At 39.1% G+C, this 26,761-nt stretch overlaps 1 protein-coding gene across 2 annotated transcripts in view; it reads right to left on the reverse strand.

The window, feature by feature from the left end:
- LOC111150501 (LIM domain containing preferred translocation partner in lipoma) overlaps positions 1-26,761 on the reverse strand; it is a 647,570-nt gene that overhangs the window by 106,367 nt on the left and 514,442 nt on the right. For both annotated transcript variants that reach the window (XM_022507994.1, XM_022507986.1), the window contains one exon: positions 3,697-3,866. In XM_022507994.1, the coding sequence (XP_022363702.1) occupies positions 3,697-3,866 (170 nt within the window). The remainder of the gene's footprint in view (positions 1-3,696; positions 3,867-26,761) is intronic.

A 26,761-nucleotide genomic window follows, 5' to 3' on the forward strand; every position in this document is an offset into this window, starting at 1 on the left:
ATAAACCTCTTCAATAGTGGATAGGTTATAGTTTAACATATGGTTTCACATTGCTGATGGTTCTGTGAATTTGAGAAATCTTTCTAAAGAAATCTAGCAAAAGTTCTCCAAATTGCTGCAAAGTAAACTCGGTAATATAAATCAAAGAATTTATGCTAAGAAAAAAAATCCAAAGTAAAAGAATATAAAACTTTCACTCAGCTATTTATAGGCATGTTATTTACAATACTGAAAGAATGGAAAACACCCAATACCTTTCTAGTGGCAAATACCTTTAAAATGTAGTATGCAAACATAATGTAAAACTAAATGGAAAAAACCTAAAAAATAGAGATTATTAACAGTGGAAAACTATATACATATTTATATTAGGTCAACCAATAGAAAACACAAAAGAAAGCATATATAAAATGATTAAAGAGAATTATAGTGCCTTGTAGAACCAAACCGGTTTAATTACAGTTACGTATGTGCAAGGATTAAGGATTCAAGAGACAACAGGAAAACGTGAATAATCACTGGAGCAAAGATGAAAACATAACTGGCATATTTTCCCTCCAAATTATGTAAATGGTCAATTTCAATATGATCTAAGTTGATCAATAATTAATTTAGGCAAGAAGAAATTAAATTTATATTAGATGAGTCTCCTTTCTAAACTCAGAGCATCGAACATGGGTGGTCTTTACACAGAAATAATGAACTAAACCAAAGTCATGAATATTCTGATTCTATTACCAAAAAAAAAAAAAAAAAAAAAGAAGAAAGAAAGCACACTGACTGAGGCCCAGGGCCTGGGTTTTCTTCACTTTGTTTATACAGGATGTCTCTTGGACATCAGTTTCCACCAACAGAACAAGACGCAGTTTGACCAGATGCCATCGCAGGTGTTTCTGTTCGAAGAGCTTTGGTTCCAAGTGACATACAACCCTAGGATCCTCCTTACCACACACTTCTGTCTTCAAAACCAACTTGCTTCATTTTAGACTCTCAGCTTCCCTGATCCCCTCAAAAGAAAACTCTTCGCATTTCTGGTGTGGCAGCTTATTGGATTTACGAAAAGTCCCAAAGAAATTAAAATGCTAAAACATCCATCTGAGAGCTGGAGGGCTGTGCTGAACTCTGAAATCAATATTGAACAGGGTCTCTGAATAGCTTAACTGAATTCTGATAAGAATTAAATTACATTTTAGAGTCACCATGGATAGATCTCATAAAGAAAAATCTTGATTAAAGGTTCTTCTGAGGGAGAAATGTTAAAAAGGATGGGAAGAATTTCCATTGTTTGAATTCACCCTGCTCTTCCGAGGATGTGATTAAATATTTCCCAGATACTCTTCTTTGTCATAAGCACAGTCTAGCAATAGGGCAACCAAAGCAGAAGGAACTACCAACTCAAGAATCACTGAGCTCCTCATGCCTGGCCTGGAGAGCGAAACCCGAGCCCACACACAGTAGAAATCCATAATTTAGCCAGACGACACTTTTTTTCAGTCTTATTACACACTCAGAAGGGCAAGAAAAGCATTTAAAAATGGGACAGGGGTATGCCTGTGAGGCTAAAACAATTCGCTAAAGTCCAAGGAGTCATATGGCACATGTAAAGTCCTCATATTCAGAAGTATTAAATATGCCAGAAATCTTACCAAAATTTATCTCAGAATAACATGCATTCCATTACCATTCCTTGGGCAGGCCAAGTGTGCTTTACAGGATTGCCTCATTTCATCTTCACAAGCCTCTGGGGAAAATCCTGCAATGACCCCCATATCTATGGAGGGACTGAGGCTCAGAAAGAGCTCTCTCAGGGAGACAAAGCCTTAAATGATGAAATGAAATTCAAACCATGTTCCTCACACCATGTTACACCATTTCCCAATATTGCTCATACAATCCTTAGCCCTGAGGGATACAAGAAAAAATGAAGGAGACTGTCACCAGAGCACCACTTAAGTAGAAAAAATCAACAATGCAGTCCAAGAAAGGATGAAAAACAGACAGAGAGCCACACAAAACACAGCAGTGTGGTCACTTCGTATAAAGACGAAGGGCCACAGGTGCTTCCAAAGGTTCTGTGGACATGACTGCCACAGAGTTTACTTCAATAAGTAATTTCATGTGCTGGCCTGAAGTCACTGTCCATGCGGTCTGTTTACAAAGGCAGGGGATTTTGTATTGTTTCTCTTTTCAATAAAGATTTCAAAGGGTGATATTTGAAATATTCTTCTTTCCTAAAGAGGTAAGCTTCTGTTCAGTAGACTTTCCCTCATAGATGTAACTGCTCCCCCCCCGCCGCCCCTCAATCAATAGGACATTACTGTGTGCTTATGTTCTAGACAAACTAAAAATGTGTGCTGTCAGCAGAGACTACAGGACTAGGGGTATGAAGGACTGAATATAGCCTTGGCTATGTCCCCAGTGATGGAACGGAAGAGGTCATTTTCCTCCTTTCTGTGATTCTGTATTCTCATGTCTACAAAGAAGACTTGGTTTCCAGCACCAGCACTGTGTGGCACTAGTACAATGCGATATGTACTTAAGTAAATTTGTCTTTGGGGAGTAAAATGAAATAAAATTGAACCTAAGAGATGCAAAACAATATTAAATCCTGCAAGATCTTAATCTTGAAGAACTTTCAGATCTGTTCTGTGGACTCCAGGGCTGCAATGAGTTCAAGCCGGCAGATCATGGGAAGATACTGACAGGGCCAGAACTTCGGCAGTGAACTTGAGCCTCGGGGTTCTGCAGAGCTAGGTGTAACTCCTGAGACCTTGCACCCAAAGCTTCCTTTATGTTATGTTTGCAAAAATGCACCAATTTTTCCACTGCACCAATTTTCCACTAACAAGTGTTAAACAGATTAAAATCATGCAGCAAGACAACAAGGAAATGTATTTTTAAGTTTAAAACCAGTTTATATTCATTCATCAAATTGCTGTATCAGAAGATAGCTTAATGTGTAGATTTAAGTAGCCTGGGAAATAATGAAGATAAAATATGTTTTAGCCACCCAGCTATGTTATTAAAATATAGTTGTTGTGTTCTTAAAAAACAAAAACAGAATACAACAAAACAAACTCAATTATTAGCTCAGTCAGCCTACTGTTCATCTTCCTTTAAGGGAAATTCATTTTCCTGTATTATAAAGGATCTATCTGTTCGCATCATTGAAAACCTGCTGGGTTCTGTAGGTTGGAAATCTTCTGGGTGGAGAAGAGGTGATTCAAAGGTCCCAGGAATTTGAAAGAGCACCGGGGAGTCTAGAAGCCCAGCAGTGTTTCTTTACAAATACTGGCAAATTCAAATGCAGGGTGAGACCTAATAACAAGAGGTATGACAATGCCACTTGGGAAGATTTTTGCTGTGCAGCGGTGTGTGTGTGAGCTTGTACGGTACATGCCTGAAAGGCACAAGGGGATGATCTTCCCAGCAGACCACTAATTGATGATGAACAGATCTTCCTACCATGTCTTTCTGACCTTACAGAAATAGGGGACAATTGGAAAAAATTAAGATTTGCCAATCTACACACACACACACACACACACACACACACACACACACACACGCACACTTTGAAATCTGGAGAGAAACAAAGATCTGCTGGCTACATTCTATCTGGAGCGACTGGCATTCTGCCAAAGAAGACATCTTTGCAAAGCACCCGAGGAGCAGCAGAGCAGAACATGAACTTACAATGTAGCAGGGCTCACAGTAAGCTTTCTTCTCCACGGCATAGAAGGGCTGTCCCCGGAGCTTGTTGCTGCAGATGATGCAGGTGAAACAGTCCACGTGGAAGACCTGATCCATGGCAGTGCACCCCGTTCCTTCTCCAACGACATTCTCCCCACAGCGAGCACAGCGGCCTGAAAGACAGAAAAAGGGATTGACTCCTGAGAATATACCAAGGAACGCTTTCAGTCTTTCTAGGGCTGAAGGCAACATGGAGGAGACAGCGGACTCAAAATGGCAGCAGCAGCAACAGGACTGACACCACCACTGCTGCCGCCACCAGGAGCAAGATCACTGGGGTAGGGCTACCCCTGGCCCGAGTATGGCTGCCATGATGGGGATTTTCCATGAGGCATTTGAGGACCTGAACCTCACAGCTCAAGGACCTACAGAAAGTGACAGAGTAGAAGTCAGATCTCCTGATGCCGAGGCCACTGCTGTGCCTCTAATCTCACACCAAGTGTAAGAGGAACATGACTCAGCAAGGTAGCAGTGGAAGGCACATCTAGAAGGTCTTTCTGCTTAGAGAGTCTCCATGTCTGGTTAGACGGTGGGGGTAAAAAAACAAAAAACAAAAAAAAAAAACAAAACCAAAACCAAAAACAAAACAAAACAAAAACCCTTCAACTCCTTTCAGAAAAGCCCAGGTTGTAAAATCTCTGCATCCAGCCCTCAGTGATAGATCAAAAGCAAGTCCCTTTTATTTCCTGACAGTTCCGACAGCTAGAAAGTTCCTTCTCATATTGAGCCAGACTGCTTCCTCAAGCTAACTGCTACCCAGTACTTCCACTTCTGTTTTCTAGGGCCTCCTGAAACTGTCTCATCTCTTACACCTGACACCGTTCAAGTTATTACAACTCAGTTAGTATTGCCTCCAAGTCTGATCCTGTTTGAACATCCCTAAAACCTGCGACGGTTCCATAGACTCTAGGGTTTTAAATCCTGAGGTCCTGGTTGTCACCGTCCAGCCCAGTGTTCTGTAAACTTCCAGCATTCTTAAACTGATTTATGGGGCATCTGGACCACATATGGACATCAGATTTAGGTTTAAAAAATTTCATTGTTTTAAATAGGAATAAGAAAACATAACTGAAGACAAATATTTATGTCAGTGTGAGGCATTGTGCTGGCTGCAGTCTGTATCTCGATCTGGTTCTGTCATGGGAATCTTGAGCCAGAGGTCAGATCCACATCCAGTTTTCCTTCCTATTCTTTACTTCTATAAGTAAGAAGTCTTCACAAATAATTATCGGTCACTGGGAATGTCAACAAGAATCGGGGGCTTTAACACATAAGCTGTAGGCAAACCTCAGGCTTCCCCTGTGCTAGGCATCTTCGAGGTGCTTCTAGACACGTTAACTCATTTCATATTGATAGCTCCCTATGTCATAGGTCTGCTACTGTCTCATTTTACAGATGAGGAAACTGAATCACAAAAAAAACAGTTAATGAAATTCAAATTCAAGGAGTCTAGTTTCAGAGTCCATGGTTTTAACCACTATGCTGTCTGGCTTCTGTTTCCTTCTGTGCATCAGGATTGAACATAGAGCTGACATTATGGGGAGATTTCTCACTGAAGACTGCTTTCAGCACTCCATCACATTGGATTGACAATCATTTCACACCTATAAACGGGAGGGCTAAATGTTTCAACTTGGGAGAAAAGAGGCACATATATTTCTAATCCTCTCTGGTTATATTGGCACTGGAAAATATTCTTATATGCTCTGTTGTAGGACTTGAATGTATTTTTAAAATATAACCCAAACTACAGATCATTTTTTTGCCCGAAGAAATAAGAAATATCAAGTACTGGAAAAAAGAGTTAAAATCCTGGAAACTGAGCTGTCTCCACTATAGTTGACATTATGAAGTGCTGATATCATAGTCTTGATATCTGATAAAAGCTTTTGTAATAACTTTGTGGCTTATTCTACAAACTTCCACCCAAGAGTTATTCTGTTTTTATCTATTTATATCTGTTTTTATCATGAGATGCATAACCTTAGAAAGTTGCCTTTAAAATTATGGACTTTCATTGCCTTTAGTAACAAAATTAGGTTATTGCATATGACACTTGTTTTGTGATTATTCAGGGAAAAAACCCCAACAGCTTAACTGGTTTACTAAAAAGTTCACTGTGCTCTGTTTGAACTCGATGCTACACTCCTCAAAGCTTCATGTCACTATCTGTCATTTCATCACAGAAAACACATTGTGATTGTAGGCCAATGGATCACCAATTCATAAAATCCTATTTTTTAAAGAGTCATCATCATACTTAGTATTCGAACTTTTCCTTTATAACTGTTTGTGCAAACTTACAAATTTATCTTAGAATTTACAGATTCACTTCTAATATTTATATTGGAAACCTCTTTTCACCAAAATCTCCATTTTTAATATTAATCCAAAGTGGTATGTATGGTATTACCTTTATTACTATTTTTCCTGCCTTCACTGAATCATATTGAAATCACCGATCTATTTTGTTGAACTGAAGAAATAATGTAATACAATAGTGATAATGAAAAATATAGGTTTAGCAGCTGCAGCAGAAAAAAAATACATACTAATGACATGAAAATACTCAAATTCTACATTTCAAATGTGTTAAATTCAAGTCAACAGAATTATTTTTATTTATTACTCTTTCCCCTTTAGACCTTAAACAGGGCTCCGATAGTTCACCAGGGACTAGTAATGATGTGTGAGCCACACCCTGAGGGAAAAAAAATTCTGGCTAAATGTCACAGTCTACTGGTCATTGCCTCCATAAGACAACTGAAGGTAGAGATTCTGATCTGGACAATGGCTGGTCCGAGGTATAGTCTCTGGAACCCTAGAGCTAGAGTCTACATAGTCAATGGAGAGTTTGCTTGCTAACTCCCAAGGACATGGGAGAGAATCTCAATCACTGATTAGAGAGAAAGATGAGGGGAGACCCCTAAAGGTCAGGCTGAAAAGACAAGTTTTGAAATTTTCATTCTGTTCAACAAACGTTCCCCAGGTATCTGCTCTCTGCCAGCACTATATTCTGCTTCTGTGTGATCTACGGAAATGGATTCGATGATGTCAGTGCCTTTTACAATTACTATAAGACTCTATACATTTTATAATCACATGGAAAAAGGTGCCAAGTGCCAGAGGAGAAAGTGCTATGGAGGTGTGGGAGGGAAATCACGTGTGAGAGGGGCTCGGCAAAGGTTCTGTGGAGAAAGAGGCATTTGAGCCCAACTCAAGGATGGAACTGTGACAGGTGGAGATGGGAGAGAGAAAAACATTCTGGTTTTTCCAAAGGGAGTGAATGGCTGGGCTTGACTAGATCCCAAACCTCTGCAGTAACTTGGTGCTGGCACAACAAGGATTTGTCTTCTCAGCTATGAAAGCAGATGGGCTGTATTCATAAGGAACAATCTTCTCCTTTATAATTTGGAGAACATTCTTCCAGAGTGGGTCAGGCTAATATGCTGGACCCAGACATGACCAGCTCAGCTGCCTCCCGTATTTTTCCTATTCTTGGGAGAAATCGGGGACACAGGCTCGAGGGCAGTCAGTCTGGCACCTTTAAAATCACAAGCACAGAAAAAGAGCGAAGAACAAAAAATAAAAATAGCCCTACCCATCAGCAGGACAGAAAAGGTGCCCGAATGTTCCATTTTCACATTAACAAAATTTACAAACTACGCCTTTTAGGGAAGCATTCACAATGGGAAGAAAGTTACTCAAGCAGAGTATATCCTTGCCCCTAAAGGGGCTTACACTACACATCATTAAAAGCAGACCACAGTTTTAATGCCCATCTTTTGGACAAGTATCTCAGCACTTTTAAATGAGAAAAACCAGGGGAATGGTACCAGACTGGAAGGCATCAGAGCATGAAGGAAACAGAGTTGATTAGGGGCCGGCAGGAAGCTCAAGTTCAGACCCAGAGCTGGAATGAGGAGCTTGCTGGCAAAGCTTAGCACAGTAATTTAAAAAAAAAAATCCAATGACAGAGGATCAGACAGGCTGAGGAGAATTTTGATAGTGAATTAAGATGCCTGAATAATAATAATTAAAAAGAACCTGTTTCTAAAGCTTGCTTATACATTATTGCTTGCTATGTGCACGGCTTTGTATTTTCTCCAGAACCAGTTACGGGTTCTTTTCACTCCTTCACCCATGGACCCTGTCCCAACTATAGCAACCTCTGGAGTGACGCTTTCTGGAAGGCTTCTTTCCTCTGCATGCCTACTACCCAAATCGGGATCCATCACCTTTCATGGGCCATTAGAATGGCTTCCTGATTGCTCCAGTATCTGACTTATTTCCTCTTATAAATGGAAAGACTCTATGGAAGTCTTAGTCCTGAGCTATGTCTGGAAGGTTATGCAGAATTGGAACAAGTCATTTTTAGGAAGGGCATGGGTGGAGGGTGACATTTCAGGCCACTAACAGGTTGAGCAAGGGAGGCAGAGTAGTAGGATATAGGTTTTCATATTAATTGCATCCTGCTCTCTTTCGGTAATGTGCATATATTTCCTTTAGAATGTAAAAATAAATTTTTTAATTAAAAATGCTTTTTTTGTGTGTGATCCTTGTACCATTAGCAAACACTGCTTGTTTTCAAGGTAGGATCAAAAACATCCACAGCCATTTTGAAAGCTGGTGATACTCCCAAAGTTTCACATTATTCAACATCAAAAGTAAAATAGAAAATGTATGTGTATGCAGACATCAAGCCAGGTCACACTTGTCTTCATGTCTTCCTTGCTATCTGACTTATATAATAGAAATTTTAGGCACAGGCAAATCCATATTCTATTTTTAACTATCACAATGAATTGAAACCCTATATGCCGATTGTATGATATATCAGGTTTCTCATTATGCACCTTCTGCAAAATATTCTGAGCACAGTCCTGTTTGAAAAGTTGAATCAATAAGGTTATATCAGGGTAATGAAGTCATGGTAAAGTATTCCTAGAAATAAAGATTGTTCCAATTATCCTATATATGGCCACTGGAATTATCTTCCTAGAGCAGAGCCTCCATTAAGCTGATTCAGAAATTATCTTCCACTGAAGGCACAAAAAGATAATAGAACAAGTTTGCATTCTTTTTATGACAGGTGCATATGACATTCACTGAAGGTTCTGGAATGATGGCATTTTCTCATCACCAAAGCTCTTATTTTATAGAATCCTGTGGCATTAATGCGTGTCATAAGAGACACCCTGTTTTTTCAACTACTTAAGTCCTAGGACAGTTGATTTTCAACCTTGCCAATATATTGGATAATCTGGGGAACTTAAAAAACGAAATGAAACAAGCACTGATTTCTGGGTTCCAGCTCCAGAGATTCCGATTTCATTGGATGGGATGAGATGTTCTAGGGTTGGAATTTTAAAAGCTGGAATTTTAAAAACCCGATTCTCATGTTCAGCCAGGTTGAGCCGCTGTTCCAAGGGGTCCCTATTTCTGTACTGCTCATTAGGATAACAGCTGATGAGCATTGCCCACATAGGTTTGATTCATCTGCATCCAAAACAGTTCAGGGACAGACTGTTAACACTAAGTTGGCTGAAAAAAAAAATTCTACTTTTTACCAATGAGTTATCGCCCTCATGCTGTCTCTTTAAGTCTTATTTCGAAGAGTTTTCAATGGCTTTCTACTCATTGACAACATACAAGAACAGAATCAGCTAAACATTCTCAAATTTGGCCAGCATTGCATAAGTTCACTTACATTAATTAGAAGCACCCCTATAGATGTCTTCTTTTGTGTTGTAAATGAATGTATCCTATAGCAGTGCTGTAGGGCCTTGAACAACACAGAATCTATCAAGAATGTCAACTGATGGCCACATAGGGTGTGATTGTATGTGTCAGTTTTTTTCTACTTTCTTGAACTCCACCTTTAAGTAACATGACAATATTGAGTCTCCTAGGGTTAGTGCTATTTAGCTGTGTGAATAATGGGATCCTTATCATATCTTAAAAGCTGGACTGTAGGGCACACCTAGTGTTGTCTCCCAACTTACATATATACAATGGTATCTCACTAGTTCATTATGGTATCGCTGAGGTGATCCTTGCTGAGATGCCTGAAGATTCCATGGGGACTTGGGTGGGAGGGAGGAGGCAGCAGATGGCAGTTCCTCTCTCTCTCTCTCCCCTACAGACACATGCCTGTGCTCTCTCGCACACACATGTAGCACAGACATGGCAGGCAAAGGAGAGATGACTGCTATAGCATGATGACCAGTGGGAGACACGGGAAGCCTTCAGAGAAATTAAAAGTAAAGAATAAAAGAAATTAAGTTAGAGTAACAAAACAAAACAAAAACCACCCCTAATTGTCAGAGAGAACAGTATGAGTGGGTGGATAAAGGCCCGGGCCACAGACTTGATAAGATGGGAGTGAAGGCTGAATCCTACCGATGAAAGGAAGTCATTATGAAGTCTAGCCATGAGGTGATTCATTTCTAGATACATATTTGCTCAGGCTGGACCTTCAGGGAAGACGGGGGGGTTTGGGAGGGGGAGTCCCACATGGGGTTGCAAAAGCAAGCAGGTCCCACAGACTTAACTACACTTCATTGTGAAGAAGCATAACAAAAATCTAAAAGAAAATTACTGTGTTTTTTTCTTTATGCCAAGCACTGCTTTAAGCACTCCACATACATTCTTTCACAGTGCTATAACCCTTACCTATTTTTATTTGATAGGTAAGATGTCTGAGGTTAAGTCACTTGGCCAAGGTCTCAGGGGCGGAACAGTCCCCACTCCTAGCCAATGCCGACGACATGAGAGTTATGATTGAACAATAAACTGTACTCGTAGAAAAAACACATGCTGGTGAAGAAGATGGGCTTCAGAAGTCTGACCTGGTTCCAGTCTCAGCCTCACCTCCTGCCGCCCTGAGATCTTCACAGCCAGGGAAAGAAGAGACAATACAGCATCAACTCTCTGACCCTGAAACCTCAGGAGCTCTCAGTAAACATCGGAATCTCTGACAGGTAGGGAGATCCGTAGACGTGAGGGGTCCTTCAGAGAAGATTTTCAAGTACTGAAACTCAAACTCTGGCTTCCTACTAGGAAAGCTTTTTTAAAAAACACTGATGTCCATACTTTGCTTCCAGAGATTCTGATTTATCTGGTCTGGAATGGGGCCCTGACGTGATGATGCTAGCATGCAGTGGCTTCGAGAATTGTTGCTCTAGAAGGAACTGCATGTGTATGTGCTGCACAGTATAGTCTGTCCTACAGGATTCTGACAAAGCAATGACGGTTAGGACCCAAAGCCCTGGTCCTACAGGGCCACCTCCCAGTAAGCTGTACTTAGTTGCATTGACAAAGGTGGTGAATTGGGACACCGCGCACCCTGGTCCCAACCTCCACCAAACCAAGTAACACACACGTGCACGGGACATACACGTCAGGACAATCACTTTCTCACAACTTCCATTCTCAGGGAAAGCAGCTCCAGTAAAAGCAAAAATCAGATAACAACAAAAGCAAAACAAAAAACAACACTGCTTTGCAGTTCGGAATGCAATGCATAACACCCGTTAACAAGTTATATATAAAGGTGTAAAGGAAATCAGACAGAACTGAGAGTCTTGCCTTTGTTACTCACTGGCTATGGGAACCTGGACAGATTTCCTAAATTTCCAGAGCCTGAAGCATGTGTTTTCCAAATAAGCAATAAGTGGCCCCCCTCAAGGATCAGGTGGTCTCAGCTGAGTCAGGTGTCCAGCCATTCTGTCAGCCCCTCAACAAACACACTTAGGAAGTTTCTATTCTGTGGTAAGTATGACACACAGAGGTAAATTTTCTCAGCCTTGGTATAAAGGGGACGGCAACGACTGCCTTCACTACCTGGCCACGAAGTTCCACAATATCCACAAAGGGACTCATACAGGCCCTGATTCTTTTTCCCTCCAACTATAGGAGGTATATCTTAACTTCAAATGGAGAGATCACTGCAACCAAAAGCAGGGAGACACACATTCTCGACCCACCTATAAAGCGGACAGTCAATATGGGTGCAATAGAGAGAGTTGCATCTGTGAGGCAGTTACACAAGATTTATATTCATCAAACTGTTACTAGAGAATTTAGTGCTCAACATTCATTGTGGACCCCCAAGGGAAGATACTAATCAATATTTATTCAGTACTTAGTATTTGCCAAGCATTGTTTTAAGTATTTAAATATATTACCTCAGGTAATTTCTCCACTGACCTGCTGGTGTAGGTCCTATCATCATCTCCTTTATAACAGCAGAGATGGCAGCCTGGAGATGGTTAAGTCACTTGTCTGTGGCCAAGGAGTTAAATACTGAAGCTGGAATAGGGACCCAGCAGTCCGGCTTTGGGGCCCCCTTCACCTGTCCTCTAACCTGGCTTATTGCTTTAGAACTCCGAAGTTCCTAAAAATATCCAGGCTGGCAGGAAGCTCACATGAACCTCACAACATCCTTGACAAGGAATATCCGCATCTATCTTGACTAAAGCTAAGATTTCCCTTCAACTTAATTTTTACACATGGACATTTTCATACCCCCCTCTGAATTCTTAATATATTTTCCTATATTTAAAATTCACTTCATGATTGATCAGTTACGAGAAAAAAACCACAATATTTATTAGTACAGTTACAACTGCTATTGCCATGATTATTTTTGATTTATGATCAGAATCTGCTCTATGGTATCTCTCGTGGGAATTTATATTTCTCTCAAGCTCCATCCCAAGCTGAAAATACTTTAATTTGCCCAATTATTCTTAGTCTCTGTGATGGGAAATCTCCAAATGAATTGAGCAAACCTAACCATGATGTAACTCGAGAGGATGTTTCTAAAGGTTTAGTATCTCAGTGCCCAACAACACCCATGAGCATCTTATGATGTTACCAAGCACTCCTTATATTTATATAATACTTTATAATATTAAATGTGCTTTCTCACTTGATGCTACCACAATGAGCAAAATGAAAGTTATGACTAACATTACTTTTAAATTTCTGATATATCAAGATCAAGAGAAATCCTGAAGGCTCACTTAAAATTTCACCTCTTTCATATTGTTTGCACATTACCTCACAACAACTAGATGCTAGATAAGGCAATTAACTAGCAAACGAGTTAACCTAGGAATCATTTTGTGTGTGACTTGAGAGGTTGACAGCAGAATTGGAATTTAGGCTTGGTTCATCTGGCCCCAAGTCTAGTGGTCTTTGACCTGGACCTCATTACCCACGCTTGTGGTACTGAACTCGGAGGTGGGGGATAGTCTCATCAGAGACTACACCCCAGCTTTTGTTTTTCCACTCAGTGCTGAAATGCCCTTAATATAATGTTAAGAGGATTTAAAAGTCTAGGAATGAAAGAACATGTGGAAAATTTAGAAAACATCTGGTTTAACCTCAGCTACCAATGCAAAAACAAAGGCTCAGGGAGAGGCGGTGCCTTGACAGAAGAGATGAGACCTGGACCTAGACACAGGCCTGCAGGCCCTAAGCAGAGTGGTCTTCTGGCTCCCAGGGGTGCCACTTCAAATATTAGTTTCTGTCCACTAGTAGGCGCTGTTGCCTGAGCATGAGGAATTCCTCCCTCCCCATATGGTGAAAGGAGTATCCTGTGGCACAAAGTAGTCCACAAGGATGACTCCTGCATGATTCCAGAACAAGGACTATCTGAAGCAGTAGAACCAATCAATTTCTGTCTGAAACACCCTGACATGTTCTGGAGTTTTCCACCTGGGTGCTCTGAAAATCAAAGGAATGGCATCAAGATATGTGTTAGTGGGTTCTGCAGCCATACCTTGGGACTTCTGCTCCCTCTTTGACCATACCCGGTCTGAACTGATTCGTTTTTGTATACTGGATTTACATACAACATTCACTTGACAAAAGGCTTCTGTTTTGTTATTAACTTTCAAAGGATAAAAAACACTCAAGGTGAAAGGTAGTAGTTCTGTAATTATAACTGGGTTCCAATCCTGACTCTACCATGTATATAACCTATGACTTTGGGCAAGTTACCTCAACCATCTGAGCTAGTCCTGAGTACCTCAACAGAGATCCCAGCTCTTGGTGGCTTGAAGTGTTACGAGGAGGAATTTACATATTAAATTATAAACGATAACAAAGCGTAAGGAATTCCTCTAAGATATATCACTGTAAAATACATTTTTGGTATGAATGTTGATATAAATCACATGCACAATAGAGCACAATGTACTTTTCTATCTGGGCTTTCATCCAGAGTTCATATTCTAAGGAATTCCTGTGCAAATCCACAAGATGGAATGCAGTCCTAGATGTACGTGGATAGATTTTTGAGGATCTAAGCTCCCTGGAAATGCTGGCAGTGCCATTCATCTTCTCAGTGGAGTGGGCAGAGGGATGCCACGAATACTTGACACATGATGCTACATTTGAGCTCAGAGGGAGATCCAGGCACCAACTCTCAGACCTGTGGCCATCTCCATGTCCGCCCTCGCGTGTCTGGAAAATTCTTGTTGCTAAACTGCAGTCTGCATCGATTCCGTCTCTGGCACTTGCATAGCAACACTGAGCTCTTGGAATGCTAGCGTGATGTCTTGGGAACAGTTATTAATACATGTATGTATGCACACAGTATGTGGAAATATGCAAGATTGAAAGCAATTAGTGTATTACTTTTAGGTAATACTTCCCACCGGGACTATGCTTCTGAAAAAAATTCCCCTCACTCTCAAGAAGCTTGAACAGTCGTCTGCTATCACCAGAATGTTTGGGATAAAAATGGTGTCAATTCTAAGGAAACACACTTCTCAATTTTCTTTGTTAACATCTGAATAAAACATGAGAAGATTCCCACTTTTCCCCTCTCCCCTTTCATTCAGAGAATAAGTTCCTTCACAATCTTATTTTGTGTGAGAGAGGAAATAAATAGCCACCCTTCTTTGCCACCTCCAGATTAGCAGAATTACTGGGTTTAAAAGTAGAAAAGTTTAAATTTCATTCTAATAAACTGCACTGGCTATCATCATTTCTGAGGTGTGGCACAACATTTTGCAATAAGAATGCGGCCAGAAACTGCATTTCTCCCTTGTCAGGGCTTATAGCCCTGTGAGATCAGGTGAGAAGAGCAGAAGAAAGTCTCAGAAAGTTCTACAGGAAGGGTTTGGTTGGGAATGAAGGAACACTTTTGGGATCATAGCAGATTTTGGAAAAATGGAACATTTCTATGTACCTAAAAAGGGAAGATCCTTCCTGTCTCCTCTGATAAGACCTATGAATGGAGTGGGGTGGCTGGGTGATGGACACTGGGGAGGGTACGTGCTGTGGTGAGTGCTGTGAATTGTGTAAGACTGATGATTCACAGACCTGTACCCCTGAAACAAATAATACATTATATGTTAATTAAAAAAAAAGCCACTCAGTTCAGAAGTGGCTCAAGTAGAATGGGGGGGCGGGGGGGAAAGGACCTTCCCAGGCTTCAAGTTTTCATTCTCAGATAAATTAGAGTAAGCCTGCCTGAGGGTAAGAAGTGATCTCTTCCATGGTGTTCCATGGTGATCTCTGGACAGCCAAGACTCAGGACACCAAAATCACTGAAATACTCTGAAAGTTATTCAATAAAAGAAACAAGAAACGGGGCAATAGGCATGTTCTATTTATGTCAGCAGAGTATTTCTGGGTGAATCCTCTTGCACTAACGTAGTTTCCATTTTTAGATTATCATATTCGGTAAACACATTTAATTTTTATAGGATGACTAATGCCCAAGTGCCTAATAACTAGTGAGATAACACAAGGGTTCTTCCTTACTAAGGCTTATAGGGAGAGCTCCCAGAAACTCTATAAATCCACAGAAACGGCCTAAAAACAGATAAGCTCAGTAATGGGTTCTTGCATCAGCTCCTGCTCAGTGCTTTTATTTGTAGTTCTGTCTTGGGCAAGAGATACCACACAGGGGGAGTGCAAAGTTGAAGGTCTTTAGCAAAAATTTGGACTATAAACACAGCTTGGCATTATCAGCATTCTGCTAAGTTCAAAGAAGAGATAGTTACAACAAATACAGCTTGCTTTATTTCTGAAACAAAACTGTGCACATATTTGTGGCCATACTACTAATTAACCTGTAGATTGTTCCTTTTATCTATTCAGGGTCTTTTCTCCCCCCTGTTACAACATGTTGAGGTTATTTTTTTCCCATCTGGAATATACTCAGACTGTTCTCTTGTAGGAATCAGGGAGGAGAGTGGTGCTCACGATGAAGGACAAGAGAGACTGACTGGTACAGGAGGATTAAAGGAGCCATATATGTACACAGAGCGAGGCTTGAGAATGACTAAGGAGTGCCATGATGACGGTCTATAAATATTTGAAAGGTGTAAACACTGAGGAATAATTTAGCTTGCTGCAGGTGGTACAAATGGGAGCGGTGGTGTATCTTAAGAAAAGGAAAGACTGCTTTGAAATTAAAAAAAAAATTGAAAGACTGAAGATGTTATACATGGGGCACAGCCAACTTGGAACAGAAGGGTGGATGAAAAAGCAATGGTATAAGTGGAAAAACGTGCATAGGGTTGAGCTTGACCATGTGTGGCTGGCTGACTTTAGAGAGGTCACTGAGACACCCTGAGCCTCAGATCCCACTTCTGTCAGTTCGAGTAAGGAGCAGAATCAGAGCTTTTAAAAATGTGCTCCAAAGAATCCTAAGGGTCCTGAGAATTCAGCTACATTGAATCCTGAGAATAGGAAGAAGGGTTGGGGGACTAGTGACTGACTAGAACCCCTTGTCACTTTCATCTCTATACCATCCATTTCCTCAGAACAATTTTTAAGGAATTTACTGACAAGAACATTTGCCTAAGAAACTTATTTCTTTAATGAAGTTTTATTATTTTTTTAATTTATTTTTTTTTCCCCAGAGAGAGAGCGCGTGCCCTGCACATGAACAGGGGGAGGGGCAGAGGGAGAGGGAGAGATAGTCCCAGGCAGACTCCCCACTGAGCTCAGAGCCCAATGGGGCTTGATCTCACCACCCTGAGATCCTGACCTGAGCTGAAATCAAGAGTTGAATGCATAAGGGACTGAGCCATCCAGGAAGCCCCCTTAATGAAGTTTTGAAGAGATATTATCAGAGATTGGTTTTAGACCCATTCCTGTTCACAAGACTCCTGACAAGGCACCAGAGGCATCGAGCTTATGCTTTCAGAAAATGTTTATGCGGAGTTACTACTGTGGCTGACATGGCAGATAGAGCAGGAAGACAAATATACTCTTGTGGAACTCACATTCCAAGTGCACTTTTAAAGTAGGGTAGCCAAAAATTCGTAAGTGAACAAGGGAATAACACATGGAATTCACTGTAAGTCTGCATGTAATCAATTAAACTGAATACTTACTAAGCACTTAACTGTCAATTCTAAAAGCTCCTGATACCTCATGCAGAGGGTAGACGTTCAAATGAAACTGGTATTGAGGACTCACTGTATGTCAGGAACTCTGTCAAACTCAGGATCCTCAATTTCCACCCCAGGGGTCCCTCAGGTGTATATCTTTGTGCACAACCAACCAAAACCACTACAAGCCGGGCCTGACTCCTGCTCCAACCTGCTACCAGAGTCCACCATATTTGATCCCAAGTCTAGTCATTGCATTTGAATTTGTTATAGTAATTATACTATTCAATTAACTATTATATAGGTTAACAAAAAAGAGTGAAATGTTTTAATTTTTTAAAAATAACATTGAAGTAGGATGTTTTGGAAAAGTTCCATAAGGACAATTTACTTAGGAGGAAAAAAAAAGATAAATTGTTCTTTTAGGTACAGATAAGCAACCTTAAGTTATTAAAAGAAAAAAAAAAGCTTAAACATCACAATGAATTCAGCACTCACATTATTTCACAAGTGTCTTTAAGCTCTTGCTCTCCTTTAAAGGAACCCAAACTGGAAATTGTTAGAGGACTCATGACATTATGCACTAGGACTCATGCAAGATGAAAGGCCAACAGCTGTCACTCAAATATGCCTTGGCCATGTTTTTTTAATATGGTGAAATATGCTTTTTTATTGTTTCTTTATTAAAATAAACTTTATTGAAGTAGACTTTTCATGTAGTAAATGAGGCCATTTTAATTGTGAATTTTAATAAATAAGTTCATAGGCCCTTGTAATTACCACCATGATAAAATTCTAGAACATTCCCACTACACAAAAAACTCCCTTGTGCCCTATTAGAGTAAAACCTTTCCCCTAGCCTCAGAAAACCACTGATTATTTCTGTCACTATAGATTAAATTTGCCTTTTCTAAGGTTTCATAAAAATGGAATTATATAGTATATATTCTTTTTTGGGGGAGGGAGAGGGGTTTGGCTCCTTTCACTCAGCATAATGTTTGTGTGATTTTCCCATGTTGCTGTACTTATTCATAGGTCAGTTCCTTATAAATGATGGGTAACATCTGGCTGCAAAAGTGTAGCAGCATTTTTTTGTTCTTTGACCTACTAATAAATATTTGAGTTGTTTCCAGTTTGGGGCCATTGCAAATAAAGCTGCTATGAATCTCTGTATGCAAGTCATTTCATAAAAAACAAACAAACAAACAAACAAACAGCTTTCATTTTCCTTGGGTCAATATATGGGCTGACAAAGGCTGATCATATGGTAAATAGGTGTTTAACTTTTTGAGATACTACCAGACTGTAGTTGTATCATTTTACATCCTCACTAGCAATATCCAAGAATTCCAGTTCCTCCATCTTCTAATTAACATTTGGTAATGTCATTCTTCTGAATCTTAGCCATTCTGATCATTGTGTAGCAGTACCTCACAGAGTTTAAATTTACATTTCTTTGATGACTACGGATGTAGAGCATTTTTCATTTGCTTATTGGTTATCTCTATATTTTATGTAGAAAAGTGTCTATTCAGATGTTTTGCCTAGTTTTTAATTCAGTTGTTTGTCTTCTTTTTCTAGGAGCTCTTTCTATATGCTGGAAACAAGACCTTTATCAGATACATATATTCTGTGCTTATTTTCTCCCAGTATATGTCTTGTAATCACATTTTTTAAATGATGTCTTTTGAGAAGCAAAAGTTAAATATTTTTTCCCTTCCCTGGCTTAACTTTTTGTATCTTCTCCAGAAAACGTTTGACTACCCCAATGTCATAAGGATCTTTCTTGTAAAATTTTATATTTTAGCTTTTACTTTTAGGTCTATGAATGAAAAATGTGCAAGACCTTTATAGTGAGAACCTGAAAATATTGATGAGAGAAATTACAGAGGATCTAAGTGACAGGACAGATATACCATGTTCATGTACTAGAAGGCAAAATTGTTAAGGTGTCATTTCTTCCCTATTTGATTTATTAAATGTAAATCCTAGAAAATTTTATTGCCATACGTTGACTAACTGATTATAAAATTTGTGTGGAAATGCAAAGAATGCAGAATAATTCAAACACTTGCAAAAAGGGAATAAAGCTGGATGACTTATATTACCTGGTATCAAGGTTTGCTCTAATGCTACAGTAAATAAAACAGTGGGATACTGGCACAAAGACTGGCATAAATACAAACATATTAAAATTAAATTACATTATTTTCCTTTCTCTCTCAGATTCTCTCTCTCTTCTCCCCTTCCTTCTTCCTTCCTTCTCTCAACTGGGATTCCCCAATTTGAAGGGCATTTTGATGAGCTCAGTGGACCCAAATGCATTGAAGAAGGTTCTATTGTATTTTTTCCCATAAAATTTTGTCCTAAAATTTCAAAGTTTTACTTTAAATAACAAGTTCTGCAAAATACCATGCTTATTTCATGCATACTTTTTTTTTTCTGATGGTGCATACTTGTAAAACATACTAATGGCTCCTTTATTTTCTTTTTTGAAAGGCTGTTCATATATAACTAATGAAGTAATTTAATGTTTTGCCTCAAATGCATTTATTTACTAAAACCAATAATTGTGTTTGGTCATGGAAACTAAGAAGTGCCAGAGGATCTGCAGAGAGATTTTTCATTTTGTCAAGAGATCATAATTAATATCTGATTTTTGATGTTACACAAAGAAAAACACTTTTTTTTCCCCTGGTGGGGGAAAGATGATAATCATTCTGCAACTTACAAAAATCAAATTTAAAAGTGTTTCATTATGATGAAGTCATCTCCCATGGATCACCACAGAGAGATATGAATTTTACAACCTGCTAAGCACATCAAATAAGTTTAACTGTATGATCACAGTCTGAAGACAAAAGACTTGTAAATGGTCCTTACCCTATGAATTCGGGCTTATTTTCCATTTCTTACCATTTATTGTGCTTGAAATATTTAAAGTAAGTTATGAGGTCTTAAAGTATAAAGCACTCCTTATAAAGAAATGTTCTTCAGTATAAGTGAGTGTAATTTTTCTAACTCTGTGGAATAAAATATTCATAATGGATTAATGTAAAAGGATAGAGACACAATTAATATACTTTCTCTTTATGAAGACTGGTGTCAGATATTGGGCTCGGTATGCTCTAATAGAAACTATGAATGTAGCAAAGTATAAAACACAGTCACTTTTTCTTACAGTTCTAAAATGCAAGAGTATATTCTGAAGTCCAGAGATAGATCCATTTACTCACTGTTATTATCTTGAGCAAATTAAAGTTCAGAGCCCATTTGGCAACACAGTCCCTACTGCAAAAGCAACATTTAGTAAACTACAGCAACAGAGTAATTGGCTTGATGGTGCCTGCGTTAATGTCCACATTAGCTCCCATAATGACAACCTGGAGGAAATTGTCTTATAAAGTCTGTTAGTACATATGGGGAATATTTGGTCTTTGGGTTGACATGGATACCATCACTGCTGATTTCTGTGGACATTCAGCCTGAGAAGCAAAAGACAAATCTGTTTTACCTCCTTCGTATCAGCAAACTCAAGCCAAATGACGGCCACTGAATGACAGTCATTGATCATTTACTTTCCAGAAATACGGAAGACCCCAGAAACAACTTTCAGAGATTGCTATAAAATGGCACTGTTGTCAGTCAAACTGTGTTAGAAAGCATTTAAGGGATTAAGCTGAATACAGGTCTTTAACAGGAGATAAAGGTAGGATGACCACAACTCGAAGGCCTACTGCAAATTCTGGTCTTTACTAGGCTCATAAACGATACTGTTACATCCATACAGAGCTGGTTTATCAAAGATATTTGTGACCCTGAAGTAACTATCTCCCAGCTATAGTTACAAGACCATTCTCCCACGTGGGAATCAATGCTGAAGAACTTCTAGATTTATCTTAATCACTCTTTCCCCATGTCCCCAGTATTCTGTCTCTTAAAGAATTATGCACTCCACACACAATTTGCAATTTAAAGCCCTTCATTATAGGACCTAGGTGGGATCCCTATACATCTCCTAAGAACCAGCACAAATCCTACAACCTTATAGGGAACGAGTGAATTTCCTTCATGACTTCTATTTCTCAAGCGCTCCAAGTTTTCCAACCTCTACATCTTTAAGTTATCCCTGCCTTCCTGATGGGCTGCATCCCATTGTCACCAGTCACAACCATTTATTATTATCCAACACCTGTGTCAAATACCGTTTTCCCCTAGAAGGCAGGTGAGAAATTAGTCCTTTCCTTTTTGCTTCCCTCCTCCCCTCCCCGCTTTCCCTCTTGCTAATGAATACTGCACTGTTTCCCCTTCTGTCAATTGGATGTTTAAAACTTTGGCCCATTTTTTCTGTTTGGTTGTTCATGAAGCCCTTCTCTGCATCTCCAAAGTATATCTAACATTTCCCTTCTTCAAATTAATGGAGAGATTTTTAACCCTTTTCAGGCAATCATGTTAATTCAGTTTATGCTCCAGGCATTTGAACATTTGCCTCATCTCCCCTACAAGATCTCGAAGAATGGTTTCAGTAAAAACTATGCACATTTGCTTATATATTCCATGTGGATCTCAATCAAAGCCTGATACCAGGAAGACTTCAAATAAGTACATGCAATGGCAAGTCACCATTTTTGAGAATTTTTTTTAAAGATTGTATCTATTTATTTGACAGAAAGAGACAGCAGGAGAGGGAACACAAGCAGGGGGAGTGGGAGAGGGAGAAGCAGGCTTCTCACTGAGCAAGGAGCCTGATGCGGGGCTCAATCCCAGGAACTTGGGATCATGACCTGAGCTGAAAGCAGACGCTTAACAACTGAGCCACCCAGGTGCCCCCATTTTTGAGATTTAAAAAAAAAAAATTAGGGCAGCAAGTCTTTGCAAGAAAGATGTTTGGTACTTATGCCAGCTAATGTTCTTATAGTAAGAGTTGAAAGGTATATCACTAATCGGTTTATAGGAATTGTGTCTTACCCATGTCAAACGAAGGAATGAAATGAATGTAATTTTCTTTTTTTTTTTTTAATTTTTATTTATTTATTTGACAGACAGAGATCACAAGTAGGCAGAGAGGCAGGCAGAGAGAGAGAGAGGAAGGGAAGCAGGCTCCCTGCTGAGCAGAGAGCCCGATGCGGGGCTCGATCCCAGGATCCCGGGATCATGACCCGAGCCGAAGGCAGCGGCTTTAACCCACTGAGCCACCCAGGCGCCCCTGAATGTAATTTTCAAAGCAGAATTCAAATATACATAGCACCAGGGATCCAATTAAATGTTTATAATTAAGAATTAGGGGACTCCAGAAGCTTGATGCAACAAGTAAGACGCTATTTATATTTGTTATTAAAAAGCAGCCCCCGGGGCGCCTGAGTGGCTCAGTGGGTTAAAGCCTCTCCTTCAGCTCAGGTCATGATCTCAGGATCCTGGGATCGAGCCCCGCATCGGGCTCTCTGCTCAGCAGGGAGCCTGCTTCCCTTCCTCTCTCTCTGCCTACTTGTGATCTCTGTCAAATAAATAAAATCTTTAAAAAAAAATAAAAATAAAAAAAATAAAAAATAAAAAGCAGCCCCATTCTATCAAGTGACTATGTTTACAAATGGGGATCTCTTGTGCCTATGTAAGTACCATCACAAAAAAGCTTTAAATTCACTACCAGTGGAATAAAAATTGTCCAGATAGTTTAAGTCATACTACTAGATTGAAAAAAAGAACAATTAGGAGCAAGGTTTCTGAGGTCATTCTGTCTTTAAAACCTGGCTCAGTCAACTTAACCTGTTGTGTTGTTGGGCACATCACCTACCTATCTGGGCATGAGTTTTCTCATCTGTAAAATATGGATATAATGGTATCTATTTAATTAGAGTTGCTGTGGGAATTACCTAAGTCCATGAATAAAAAGTGTGTTGGATAGCACCTGGGCACATAAAATAAGTAACACCTTTATTGTTGCTGTTACTGCCAAAGAGTCTGTAGATTCCCTATGTGACTGATCCTTAAAATTTGGAAACAGCACTACTGAGAACTTATTTGCTATAAAATTTTGTTTTCTTATAGTAACAGATCAGGATGATGGAAACAATTGCATTCCAAGACTCTGCTGAAATAAAACCATGTAAGTATCAAAAATAATAATGGCAAAAAGAAGGGGAGAGGGGAAGGAGAAGAGAGAGAATGTAAGTGGAAGAGGGAGGTTATAACAGACAAGATATTCCAATTTGTGTCTGGAATTAAAAAACAAAAAGAAAAGGAAATGAGAACAAGTTGATTAAGTGGAACAGGCCACATCTTAGAACAAGGTGGGTTGGAGCTGGTAAAAAGAGGTAAGATGAAGGCTGAACCACAGACCACCCAAGCAGCACAGGTTTTCTCAGCCAAGGGTTTCCTAGACACTCTGACTACAATTTCAGTCTGAATCACAGGGTTGGAAAAGGTACACTAGGACTTCCTTGGTCCCATACCTAGAGGGCACTGCCACATTTCCTGAGGCTATTAAATATTGAGAAGGTTTGTGATAGGTATATTCAACAAAAAACCATAGCTAAAGTCAGTCAAAAATCACTCTGGTTGTACAGTGCTATCTGGGTCTAGAACTGCCTAGGACTCAAAATACTGCTTCCCCTACCACATAGCAAGCAATTTCTGAGTTCTCTTCTAAAAAAGTGAAAAGGGGTGATGATGGGGAAGAGTTCTGAAATGCATCTATGGGAAATTAATCTGGGGTGTTTACCTGTCTACCAGGATTGGGAGATCCATAGGTACACTAGGAATGGCTCTTCAGTAAAATATTGGCTTGTAGAATCTTTGGGCCAGAAGAGATGATTTCAACCAATCTCTCTGGATTCTAGAATCGAGGGCCCCTAATGTTCAATCTAGGGATCTCATCACTACCCTGCCCAAAACATCCTTTATTTGTTCTTCCATACATTCTTATTTTGCTAGTTTTTTTTTTGAAAAGCATTTTATGATTATAAAAATAACACATGTTCATTAGATAACTTGAAAATTAAGGAAAATACAGAAAATTAGAATCATATAATCTAATTACTGAGAAATAGTCTTTACATTTTAAAATATGTGTTTTCTTAAGACAAATACCATAGGATTTCACTTATATGTGGAATTTAAGAAACAAAACTGAACATAGGGGAAGGGAAGGAAAAGTAAAATAAGATAAAAGCAGAGGGAGGCAAACCATAAGAAACTCTTAACTCTAGGAAATGAACTGAGGGTTGCTGGAGAGAAGGGTGGTGGTGGGGGTAAGTGGGTGATGGGCATTAAGGAGGGCACTTGATGGAATGGGCACTGGGTGTTATATGCAACTGATGAATCACTATGTTCTACCCCTAAAACTGACAATACACTATATGTCAACTAAATTGAATTTAAATAAAAAATTTAAAAACATGTTCTCTTAAAGACTTTCTATACATATTTTTAACATAGTTTTGATCATACCAAATACACAAGTTTTAGCTATTCCCCCCAAAGAAGAGCATTTTCTTAACTATATTAAATTCTTCAAATATAGTATTTTAATAATATCCTATCATTTGGGGTCTATAATTTTTTATAAAACAAGTCCCCGTTTTCAGTCATTTGACTTTCTATTTGTCATAAATTGTGTCTCAGTGAACATTTTTGTAGAAGATGTTCAAATTTCTATTCTCTTAGGATACAGATAGGTGTATCTCTCTATATGTATATCCATCTGTCTATCTACCTGGATTGAGAGATAGGAAACATTCAAAGTTCTTGAGGAATATTGCCAAATAACTTTCCAGAACAGCTGAGCAAATTTATGCTCTCATCAGTGACAAATGAGAGTAATGTCTTTTCCTAAATCTTTGCTAATTTCATAGATGAAAAACTACTTAGGTTATTTTAATTTTATACCATTTTATACCAGTGAGAATGACATTTCTTTAATTATCCACTTGTGTTTACTCCTTTAAGAATTGTTTCCATCCTTTGTCTGTCCCTATTGAAATTTCTGCAACTACATGAACATTTCCACATCATATTTATTGCAAATATAATTCCCATTTATTTGCTTCTTAATTTTATCTCTGACCTTTACACACAGTTTTAAATTTTGTTGTCAAAGCTACTGATAATTTATTTTGTGATTGTTCCTTATTGCTTTGTATAAAGCATAAAGAAAATCCTTTCTCAATATGGAAACTAACCAATATTTACATTTCACCTTGGTTTTTAAAAATTTTTAGTTAAAAAAATTTTTTTGAAGTAAGCTAGATGCCCAGTGTGGGGCTTAAACCCATGACCCAACGAACAAGAGTCACATGCTTTACCAACTGAGCCAGCCAGCTGCCCCTCACCTTAGTGTTTTTTGTTTTGTTTTGGTGTTGTTAGTTACTAAAAATGAAAGTTATAATCCACCTGGATTGGGTAGACAGTGAAAAATAACAAACAAGGGGCCTTTTTTTCCCCCTGAAAGCACAACTCCTTTGATAAGTTATTATCCTTATTCTTAAAATCGTTTAAACTTTTGGGGTGCCTGGCTGGCCTGTGGCTCTTGATCTTGGGGTTATGAATTTGAGTGCTGTGTTGGGTGTAGAGATTACTTAAACATAAAAAAAACCTTAAAAAATAAAGATAAATAAATAAATAGTTTAAACTTTCAGGAAAGGTTTGTGGCTGGTCCTGTCTACCTCTGCTAATTAAATTAGTCCACTCTCTCCATTCTCTTTTTTCAAACAACCTCCCCCAGACAGGGGTATCCTAAAAGATAATCCCTCTAAATCTTCTGGGATAATTAAATGAAATCAGTTGGCCCATCCTATGTCTACCTTTACTATCTGGCCAATTTGTCACCTGTGCAGACAACCGTCCAACTGTTGGTTTCTAACTATAATCCTTATGACTGACATATCATTCTGAAGATATCTTGGGGCACTTCTTTCTCTATGACTTTAAAATAGATTAGTACATTATACATGATGGAAATGATCTTAATAAAGGTAATTTAGCTTGGTTAATTTATTTAAGGATTTTGTCACTGTACCTAAGATAAATTTATTGCTGAGATGCTTAGGACAGCTCTACTGGAGGATTAATCAGGACATTTAACTGCCTGAAACAAACACAGAATAACCTCTGAGGAGCAAGGTTAGAAAAGTTAAGATCAGTAGGCCAAGGCACGATTATCTGGTTTAACCAAAAGAATCAGATTCAACAGTGTATCTAAATTTCTAGGCATGGATCAGTTGAGCTATCTGTTAAAAAATAACTTTATGATCAAACATTAGAACATCTCCAATTTGAACGACATGTGCATATAACTTACAAGCTTGGAATAACATTGCTAGGTTCACATGTAGAAGATGGCATTTTTTAATTTGGGGCACAGGGTGACACTGAGTAGGCTCCAATTTCAAGAAGGGTTGAAAACTCTTAGGCTCTTGACCATATGCTCCCCAAGCCTATCAGTGTTCCTCCTGGACTCTTTTCAAACTCAGCAAATGCATCCTTTCCATTGAAGTCAAATGGGATGGATGACAATCTTCACAGGTCATCTAATCCATGCACCTGCCTTTAGGCAGGGCTGCTCTTAAAACCACCCCAGACAGGTGGTTCTTTGCTGCTCTCAAAATTCCCCAGGGAAGGAGGTTCCACACGCTGCCACTATAATCCAT

This window comes from Enhydra lutris, unplaced genomic scaffold (assembly GCF_002288905.1).
Source record: "Enhydra lutris kenyoni isolate GAN:26980312 unplaced genomic scaffold, ASM228890v2 scaffoldscaffold2, whole genome shotgun sequence".
NCBI lineage: Eukaryota > Metazoa > Chordata > Mammalia > Carnivora > Mustelidae > Enhydra > Enhydra lutris.